This window comes from Sinocyclocheilus anshuiensis, unplaced genomic scaffold (genome assembly GCF_001515605.1).
Source record: "Sinocyclocheilus anshuiensis isolate Anshui unplaced genomic scaffold, SAMN03320099.WGS_v1.1 scaffold476, whole genome shotgun sequence".
NCBI lineage: Eukaryota > Metazoa > Chordata > Actinopteri > Cypriniformes > Cyprinidae > Sinocyclocheilus > Sinocyclocheilus anshuiensis.
Window position 1 is genome coordinate 1,251,220 of NW_015554139.1, and position 10,903 is coordinate 1,262,122.

The following is a 10,903-nucleotide window of genomic DNA, read 5'->3' on the forward strand; positions in this document are numbered from 1 at the left end:
AGAGAGAGAGAGAGAGAGAGAGAGAGAGAGAGAGAGTATGAGGTTATGTTCTTATCGTGGCAGATAAGTAAAAAAACAATGCAAATCACTTCTGTTCTCACGGTGCGCTTCATTTAAATGACACGAGCAACACGAACAAGAAACTTGATCTCCCATCAAGTTCATTAACGATGATAAATCTAAACGTAAAGCCACTCAAGAGAATCATCTTATGCAGTACAGCGAACAACGACAATAACTCATATCTAAAGCATGCACTTTCGTTCCTCAAGTCTTGTTAGATCACCACCTGTGATCAGTAAGTTGCTCCATCAGTTGGATCAATGCACTTTACCTTATAGACATTTTCCGTAATGCGGTGGACCTCGTCGGTGCGAGACATAGTGAAATCTTCAGTTAAAACCATAAACGGTGCTTTGCTGAACGTGATGGGTTATCCGAACAGTGTGTGTGATGAGGGTCAGCTGCAGATCCGCGCTCTGATCCACAGGCGTCTGATCTCAGCTCAACATAACCGAGCGGAGGCATTGGAATGGAGGAGGGGCTTACAAGCGTAGCACCGCCCCGTGTTCTACCTCGCGCCCTGGGGGCGTGGCTACGTTCCACCTGCGCCCGCCTCCTCCCGGACGTAAATTGTCTAACAGCCACTGGACATGCATCTTCAATGTTTTTTCATTGTTTTATGTGTCAGGTTTAGCTACGTTATATGTAAGAAACGGCAGAAAACAGGTTAATTTCCAGGTTTTCCAAGGCCGTGAGAGCCAGAAGAAAAACCTTTATAATTCTGAACCACCCCTTTAAATACCAATGCTACAGGCTACTTTATAGTTGTGTGTTAGGTTGCAATGAAAAAGATACTTGGCTAAAGTGTTGTAGCAATTGGGTTCACTTTTTGCATTTAAAAATGAAAATAAAAACAGTGCCGGTTACTAGTGCCACATAACAGAGCTCATAGTTCATAGGTTGTTAATTTATTTTAACAAAACCAAATATTAATTGATGTGAACTGTCATTTAAGCTTCTAGCTAACTTACCCACTTACCTAACAACAGTTGATTTTACATTAAGAAAATACTGTAAACTCTGTAACAGCATTTCAATTCTACATGGTTTGACCACCTTGTTCATGACATTTCAAGTGGTTTATATAATTACTTTCAAAAGTAAATGTTTTAAATATAATTTTAAATATGTTACAAGTATAATTGCAATATAAAAAACATTATAGCCAATTACAATCAATGAACAAGAAATTTCCATTACTTTTTTCTTGACCATGACTCCATTACTTTTTTTTTTAAGTCTGAAAAATCACAAATGTAAAATTCCCTGACATTTCTAAGTTTTCCATAACCTTGTGAACACTGATTCTGATGCATGCCTATTAAATATCCTATGAAAGCCTTCTTTTCTGCCAATTATATTCCCCTAGCTCTTCCTTTCATTCAAAACAGAGTGATGAGCCAGGTTGTAGGATCGAACACTACGCTGCCAGCATCTCTCGCTCCGGCTTGATTTGTGCCTCTTTTCTTTCTGCAAAGACAGAGCACAAAGCGAGTGACAGAAAGCAATCAAAAGCCAAATAAGAGAGCCATGTCATTCTCTCACACAGTGCTGTGTTTGACAATACTAAAACAACACCTGTCTCCCCCGTAGGCACCACTGGCAATGGATCTGTGGGTAATTCTGGAAGTGTGATGTCTTCTCCCTGCCCAGGATGGAGAGAATAGCCTTAGATTAGAAACAGGCTATGCACTAGCAGCGAGTGATATCTGGCAGCATGGACGACAGGTAAAGGTCTCCACACCTGAATGATGGCCTCTAGCTCTGCTAACACAGCATCCTCATCCTCCAGTGTCAAAGAACCTGCCAGCAGTTCATCAATTTGCTTTAAGGGAAGACGTTTCAAGAAGCAGTTAGACATTCAAAGCAATAAAAACCAGGAAAGAGCAGTATGGCCAATGTCCAGGACTTGCATTTCCCAAAAGCATCGTAAGCATAAGTAGATTGTAGAACCATTGCCACCAATAGTTGCAACAATCAACTTAGCTCACACTGCTTTTGAGAAACGCAGCCCAGGACTATAATAGAAGGAAGGGAAGTTTGAACTGAACACAATTTTCTGAATAGTGAAAAATCATTATTAGACCTGCTTTTGCAGTGGCTTCATAAACCATTTGGACACTTAAGACACGCTTAAACATTTATGAATTTTATTCTTTTTTCAGATCTAACTTCACTTTTTGCAATGACTTTTTTAGTGGATATGTCAACCAAGGCTGCATTTATTTGATTAAAAATATAGTAAAAAACCTAATACTGTGAAACATTATTACAATTTAAATAACTATAAATATGCTGATTTGCTGCTCAAGAAACATTTCTTATTATTCTCAATGTTGAAAATAGTTGTGCTCCTTTTCACTTTCTGAGAGTGGACTGTCACTTTTAATCAATTTAATGCATCCTGGCTGAATAAAAATATTAATTTCTTAACTGACCTCAAACTTTGCATATAACATTAACTATAGACATGTTATACATGTACATGCTTGTGCTCTTTCTTCAATATAAATGCCACCTGGTTTTGTTTCATTGTGTTATGTAATGCAATGACTTTCATTAATTTCTAAGTGTTTTAAGTCTATTTAGCATAGCTCTGAATGTTAAGTGGACTGAATTTGACTCTCATAACCTTCTGATACTCAATGGCCTCCTGCGTCTCCTCCAGTATTCTCTCCACCTCCTCAATAGACACGACCTGATGAAGAAAAACAGAAAAAAAAATACTTCATTCAAATGCTCACTCAGTCCATTAAATAACTTTGTATATATTCATAACATTATTGACCCTTCGCTAACCTCCACCCCCATTCGGTTACTGTTGCTCACTGAGACAAGCCCTACAGAACATCCCACAGAAATGAATCAGTCAACAGTGCAGATTTCAGTCAAATGTGCTCATATAAAGCAATGGAAATGTAAAAGATGTTATTCTTATATGGGCTGGAATTGTGAAATATGAACAGAATTGTTTATCATGTTCCTACAACACATGATACTGTGAATGTCGGTGTTCTTACTCATGCTCTACATGTATATTTGGGAATCAAATGCACAGATCTTCCAAACACTTATATTAAAAAAGCAGCAAAAGATTGTCTGATAATATAATGCACAGAAACAGGTACTATAGTTGCACTTTAAAGGTGGGACTTACAGAAGGGGCAGTTTTTTCTGTTGTTGAGTTCAAAGGGTTCTGGAGATTCAGTACAAGACAAAGACGAGCCTGCTGTAATCTAAGAGTTTTATGTTTAAGCCTTTAATCCTACAACAATGTCCAACAGTTCCCAAAACATGCTGCTACTTACTAAACCGCCCACCGCACAACACCAAACAGACCAATGATTCATCTTGGCTCCTAATAACAGCATTTAACACCACCAATAATTGATTACTAAGCTGTTGCAGGTGCATACAGTTGTTTCAATACAGCAAATCCGTGATTTGAACTTGCTTCAGTCTATAGACTTACCTCGTGCATTTGCTTGAGACAGTCATTCCCAGCCTTTAAACCCTCAATGACCTTTATTTCAATCTGAGCAAATTCAATATCTTGAACCTGAAATGAGGCATAATCAAAGTATAACTTATATTGCTCATGCTTCTTGTAATACCACAATATGATTAAACAAACACAAATAAATAGTCAGTTTCTTCAGTGACACATGATACTTCGTATCGTTCTAATATGCTGATTTGGTGCTCAATTAATAATAATGGTCCTTATTATTATCAATGTTTTTGCTGCTTAATATTTTTGTGGAAATGGTGATACTTTTTTTTTTCAGATTATTTGATGAACAAAAAGTACAAAAGAACAGCATTTATTTGAAATAAAAATCTTTTGTAGTAACATTAGAAACATGTTTACGGTCACTTTTGAACAATTTAATGCATCCTTGCTTAATAAAAACATAATTGTTATATTATTTTAATTATTTTTTACCCCAAACAACTGAATGGCTGTGTTTCACAGGTTCCATAAAAATAGTAAGCAGCAAAAACAGTTTTTTAACATGATCCTTCAGAAATCATTCTAATATGCTGATTTGATGCTCAAGAAATATTCCTTCTTATTATTGTTACGTGCCTCCCTAGTCTAGGGTCAGGGAATTGGTAACAATTAGTGGCTCGTTGGTCTAGGGGTAGGATTCTCATTTAGGGCGCAAGAGGTCCTGGGTTCAAATCCCGGATGAGCCCCCAATTGTTACCAGCTCTCTGATCCTACACTAGGGAGGCAAACCACATCATCTAAACCCACCATGCGCTCCAGGTTAGATATCTGGATGTCCGTCTTGTCCAGCAGCTGATCTTGGTAGCGTTTCTTTTTGAGCAGCAGAAGAGCTCGTCTGTGAAATGCATGAATCACACGTGTTAATGAATCTGTTAAACCGAAATCACTTTTTGCCATGTACGATGCAGATGGCACCACGTCAGCACAATAAAGGCACTGTGCAATGCATGATGGCTGATTCTGGGTGATCGGCTATCATGAATGTTAGCATTGCGTAATGAGTGCACTTGTATCGGTGTAATCTGAAATGTCTTACTCCTTCTTGCCATCCTTCAGGAGCTGTTTGGCCAGACATCTCTCTTTCTCCAGCTGTAATGTGATTTTCTTCTGATATTGTTTCAGTTTATCTCTCTGCTGTTTCAGTTGCTGTGATCCAGTGACAGGATGTAAAGCAGAAACATGACAGTTCAATTATAGAAACACTTCTTATTCATAAAAGTGTCAGTTCTCGACTAAGATGAACAAACATCAAAACATATCATAGTCCAGACATGGATCACCTGAAATACTGTTCCTGTGTTCTGATTAATAAGACAGCAGACTCTATAGGCGAAGATATTTCTAATGTTTCTTCTGTCATTTTGACCATGTTAACTTTTCTTATTAAAAGTGAGTATAGATATATTAAATTAACCACAGCCCATTTTGTAATTCCAGGTTAGTACTCAAGTTATTACTAACTAACTAAAATAAATAAATAAATAACATGCACTTGATATGATCCCTCTTATTTTGGTAAAATAATTAACATGTAGCAGATAATGCAAAGTGTATGTAAAATTTTGACCACAACTGTATGTTCTTTAATGAAAACAATAGTTACTGAAGAGGGCATTTCATCTTGATTTTGTGTTTTTTATTTTAATTTAAAGAATTTAATTTTTTAGACATGATATATATATGTGTGTGTGTGCGTGTATGTATGTGTGTGTGTGTGTGTGTGTGTGTGTGAATAATTGAAATACTTTTATTTTCGTTATTTTAGGGTTAAATTAATTTAGCCCTAACCACTGGTCTATAAAATAAGAGTTTATATTGTATAATATTATAAAATAAAATATAAACTGTATAATGTTATTATTATCTATTATTATTCGATTAAATATTGGTGTTTTTTAAGCTATACAATAGATACTGATGTTTTATTCTATAGATGTGATTCTATTCTATTTTACTCAATACTGTTCGGTTTCATTTTAGTCTAATACATTATGTTCTATTGCCTAATGGATGATGTGCTGTTTTATTCTAATCAATAAAAGATGTTCTGCTCTACTCTATAACAGAGTGTGTTCTGTTGTATTCTATGATAAACTGTTCTCCTCTATAATATACAGCACACTGTTCCATTGCACTATCTATTCTATATTGATATTCTATATCTATTCTATTGTGTTCCGTCTGTTCTGTAACATCCGTTCTATTCAGTTCTGTAGTATACTATAACATACTGTTCTGTTCTACAGTAGTCTATACACTGATTTCTATTCTGTGTTGTGTAAAGTAGGACAGCTGATCTAATCCGTTCGTTCGCAGTTCAGTATGGCTGAAATGGTTTCAGACGCACTACATACAGTGTGTTGGCTCTCTATATCTACAAACCCAACACACGTGCGTGTGTGAGTGTGATGTTCATTGATTGATTGATTGATTTTTCTTACCAATATCGCTCTGTCCTGATGTCACTCGACTGGTGACTCGTCCCTGCCTGCCGAAAACATTTCCCATTGCGAATCAACCACATTCCCGCCTTACTTCTAATATCACATCTCATATAAAATACCAGCTACTATTTACTTTAAAGCACATGGAAAAGATGTGGTCCGATATGTCAAGTGTAGAGCGGTGGATGGCGTGTTTCATTCAGCTGTGGCTCGCTAAGCGCATTTAGCGTCTATGGATGCAGCTGCGCCCTCTAGAGTCACTGAAGCGGCAATGCAGTAATAATGTGACTATTTTCCGCCCCCTGTCGTTCTTTTTGTGCACGTGTCTAAAAAAACATTACTAATGTTTCCAAATTAACTGAAACCTTCAGTGACATAATCAAAACACAGCCCAATATGATATGTATATTAGATATGGCTCAGGTCCCTTCAGTGTAAATATATTGCATTTTTAGTTTGAGCAATTCCAGTTGCTTAAAAAATGTAATAGTACACTTCTCTTTGACAAGCGTTTGAGGTATCATTCGTGTCAACAACACAAATGGTGCAGGACAGGGCAGGTGTCATAGTTTAATATTTCTTCAGATTTATTTTAAATTAATATTCGTTTAAATCCGTAACCCTAAGTGTGTGCAATAGTAATAGTGCTGCATGCTTTGGAGAAAAACACTAATTATCCATTTAAACATTTAAGTAATTTATTTTGAATACTTTTGACCTCTATAAAATATAATTTGGTTAAAAGATTGATTTATTTTTTTCCCACACCAAACCACATTTTCATACAGCAAGAACTGAAATTAAAATAATGTTACTATGGAAGATTGTTTCAGCCATGGGATTAAAAAAAAGCTATTTTCAACTATTTATCACACAATTCTGAGAATTGCGAGATATAAACTCATAATTCTGAGGGGGAAAAAAAGTCTAAATTGCAAGATTAAAAGTTGCAATTACAGTTTTTATTTAAAAAATTCTGAGAAAAAAAGTCAGAATTGCGGCATGTAAACTCAGAACGTGAGAATTGTGAGATAGAAAGTCAGTTACTTTTTCTCCTTTTTTTAAATTCCACGACAGAACTTGGCTTCCATTACAGAACGGATTAAGAATAATAAAAAAAGTAACTTTCAGTAAAAATTATTTATTGAATCAAATGTCACAAAAAAACATATTACATGAACAATAAAAAAAAGCACTTTTGAAATATTATGACAAATAAAGACAATAATAGTAGTAGAATTCAACATGTATAATTTAATCTAATTTTATTCTTTTTCATTCACTCATCGGGATAATAAACAGCTTCCTGTCTGCAGAGTGGTATTGTGAACCTCAATAATAATAATTTCTTTAGAAATGTCCAGGTCTATACAGTACGTCAGTCACACAAAAGAGCTTAAACTAGAAAAATAGGCTTTGCCAGCTTTGATCTAGTTTGAATACACAGGCATTCAGACAAAGATACTTTAAGAAGCTTGAACCAAACAAACAACTAGACTGTCCGTGATTTCCATATCCAAATCTACCATTGCAGAATATGATTAATATTTATCTTTGTTCTGTGCCGTGAGCCTCATAAAATTTTGTCTGAAATGAATAAGACATAACTGACTACTAAATCACATCACAGCATAGAAGTACAGTATATTTAAATAAAGGCACCAACAAAACTCCTTGTTCCTCATGCAAAACATATTGCTGTCTATTTAACCAGTACAAAAGTCAGAGAATATTAATTAAAGGCTCATAATGGAGCTCGAGGCCTTTGTGTAGTAAAATGCAACTGTTTTTTTCCCTTTCTTTATCATTTTCTTCAGCTATAATCACCATTTGCATGCCCTAAGCTAAAGTATTAATCAAAAACATTTAAGATCTTCTTCTGATTCTCAAACACCAGGCTGATTCAGTTCGCTGCTATCACAGAAAACAATTTATTAACGATCTGACGAGCCACTTACTGACGAGGTGAATAAGCGAATATTTACATGGTCAGAGCTCACCCACAAACCTCGGAGGTATCCTTTGCATTTCTAGATGAGACTTTAATGTCTGGAGAACTCCCTTTGATGCATTAAATATTTGTGCTTTAACATCCACAGGTGTCCTCCTTTGAGATGACATGAGAGATCTCCATCTACTTGACCTATTAAAGGAACGCATCTCATGTTGCTGGAGACTCCTTGAGGATGAGGAACCAGGAAACCTACATCTGGAAGTCTGTCCCGAAGTGCCTGATTTGGGCATCAGTCATAGACAGGTAGGTGGTCCTCATGCTGGGCGAATACTGCGGTTGTAAAAGAAAAATGAAGAAACAGAGATGTTAATGGGGTTCGACATTAGATACTGGCATGTGTGAAAACCACAGTCAAAAGACCCTCAAGCCCCATTCACAAACACATACAGAGATCTGCACCGAGAAAAATCACTCATTTTCAATGGGAGTTGATTTTTTTTGAGCAAAATGACCAGCCAAAGTAACTTGAACATGAAAATACTAACTTCCCAGCAGAGCTTGAAAGCAGTGTGGGTGTCAGCAAGATGGAGGAGTTACTGTGAGCAATTTCACTGCTCTATTTGATTAGTTTCTGCCCTTGTACTGGAAATAATAAAAAGAATTAAAAAAAAAAGGAATGCCTGGAAACCTCCAGAAATAAAATCACTGTATGTGTGAACAGGACTTCAGGTGAGGAAACAAGGCGAGTTGGAAAAATACTGATGAATTTTTGGCAAAAGACGACAGCTGTACAAACAGCCGTAAAAACTGCTCAGTGCTCTTACATTTTAAAGGGATATACAGAATGTTTATGGAGTGGGGAAGGAAGGAAATGAGGACAAAGAGGGCAACAGCATGTTGAAGGAAGGCAGAACCATTGTTGGGGACAGGGGTGCACTTACTGTTTCTAAATGTCTGAGGATATAACTTCAAATGTGATAAAAGACAGGAAAATAACTCAATTAGCTGTGAAATATCATTGTGACAATACAGTGTCTTGACAGTTAAAATGAAGTTGGGAATCAGTTCATTAGACCAGTGGTTCCCAACCCTGGTCCTGGAGGCACCCCAACACTGCACGTATCCTTAATCAAACACACCTGATTCAGGTCATCGGCTCATTAGTAGAGACTCCAACACCTGAAATTGGTGTCAGAGAAAGGAGACATGTAAAATGTGCAGTGTTGGGGTGCCTCCAGGACCAGGGTTGGGAGCCTCTGCATTAGACTGTGGACTGTCCTGTGATTAGTTTTACGCCTTCTGCAATGCATCAACCAACACGACTCACTAGATGATCCTCTCAAATACACCCTTTCACTTCTGATTCATCTTAGACCTCACAATCAAACTGAATAAAGACAGGACTGTTTTTAATTAATTTTCATTGATAATTTAGTATTAATAATTAATAGTAGTTTCTCCTTATTCCCTTTATAACTGCAGGGATATTTTCAACTATAAAAAGGAAACATTAGGGGGCAGTAATGCTCCATGTCTGCTTTCAGCTTCAGTTCTCCCGATCTTGTACACCACAATCACACAGAGCAACCCTCAACACAGGTTACATGAACTAAATCTTAATGGATCTGATACTTATGCCATAACATTCACCATAATTAAGAATTATGATGAATATACACTATACCATTCAAACGGTTGGGTGCGGTAAGATTTTTTTTTAATGTTTTGAAGAAAGTCTCTTATGCTCAGTAAGGCTGCATTTATTTGATCAAAAATACAATATACACAGTAAAATTGTGAATTATTATTACACTTTAAAATATCAATTTCCCATTTAAATATATTTTAAATGTAATTTATTCCTGTGATGCAAAGTTTTCAGCATCATTATTCCAGTCTTCAGTGTCACATGATCCTTCAGAAATCATTCTAATATGCTGATTTTCTGATCAAGAAACATTTCTTATTATTAGCAATGTTGAAAAGAGTTGTGCTGCTTAATATTTTTGTGGAAACTGTGATTTATTTTTTCGGGATTCTTTTATGAATAAAAAATTCAAAAGAAGAGCATTCAAATACATATTTATTTTTTTGTAGCATTATAAATGCTACATTTATATTTGTTATATTATATTATAGTTATTTTTGCTTAATTTAATAGATACTTGCTGAATAGAAGCATAATTTCATCATTAAATCGTTTCATCATAAAATATTACTGACCCAAAACCTTTGAATAGTTCAGTATAAGTGATAATTAAAAGAATAACTGACCAAAAAGTAAATATCTCTATAGTCTGCAAAAGAAAGTAAGTCATACTGGTTTGTAACAGTGCTAAAAAAAATCAGCAACTATCTCAAGATATGATACACATCGTAATGTATTAATTGGATTGCAATTTTAACTTTGCTTTATTTTGTCCAGTAAGACACGGTATGAAGTTGAGAATTTTTAGTAGTTTTAACCAGTTTACACTCATTTAGACCTTCCTCTTTAGAAATTTTAACAGAACGTACACGGAAAACAAATTCATTAAATAAATAGAATAGTAATATTATATATAATGATATATTATATATAATGATTTATACTTGTATCAGCAGAGCCCTAGTGTTGAACGACATGAGGGTTGAGTATATAGTCATTTTAATTTTTGCAACAAAACATTAACAGACCAATGGTTGATGATACAGAAACCATTAAACATACAGAAATAGAGTAAAACTGTCAGTAAATGGAAGATTGAAATCAAAATACCGATGGTGGTGGTGAACTGCTCCCAATCAACGGGACGTTTTCATAGCGAGGATTTCTTTCAAATAGCATGGACTGGTTCCTGCCGGAGAGGAAGAAAGATAAGTGGGTCAGCATGAAAGAAAACAACAGTTCTCTCTCTCTCTCTCTCTCTCTCTCTCTCTCTCTCTCAC

At 35.7% G+C, this 10,903-nt stretch overlaps 2 protein-coding genes and 1 pseudogene across 7 annotated transcripts in view; all 3 read right to left on the minus strand.

Moving 5' to 3' along the window:
* The window catches only part of LOC107670476 (brain-specific angiogenesis inhibitor 1-associated protein 2-like), a 126,270-nt gene extending 125,757 nt beyond the window's left edge, over positions 1 to 513 (minus strand). For 4 of the 6 annotated variants that reach the window (XM_016463083.1, XM_016463081.1, XM_016463085.1 and 1 more), the window contains exon 1: positions 335 to 512. In XM_016463083.1, the coding sequence (XP_016318569.1) occupies positions 335 to 406 (72 nt within the window). In that variant the 5' untranslated portion in view covers positions 407 to 512. Of the gene's footprint in view, positions 1 to 334 lie in introns of all 6 variants that reach the window. The other 2 variants (XM_016463080.1, XM_016463082.1) reach the window with 1 other exon arrangement.
* A 792-nt stretch (positions 514 to 1,305) lies between these two features.
* On the minus strand, positions 1,306 to 6,238 carry LOC107670458 (charged multivesicular body protein 6-like; annotated as a pseudogene).
* Positions 6,239 to 7,281: 1,043 nt separating this feature from the next.
* LOC107670532 (protein tweety homolog 2-like) overlaps positions 7,282 to 10,903 on the minus strand; it is a 41,743-nt gene continuing 38,121 nt past the window's right edge. Inside the window, exons 13-14 of the mRNA XM_016463176.1 lie at positions 10,734 to 10,812; positions 7,282 to 8,305 (exon numbers count right to left, since the gene is read on the minus strand). Of these exons, the coding sequence (XP_016318662.1) occupies positions 8,225 to 8,305; positions 10,734 to 10,812 (160 nt within the window). The 3' untranslated portion in view covers positions 7,282 to 8,224. The remainder of the gene's footprint in view (positions 8,306 to 10,733; positions 10,813 to 10,903) is intronic.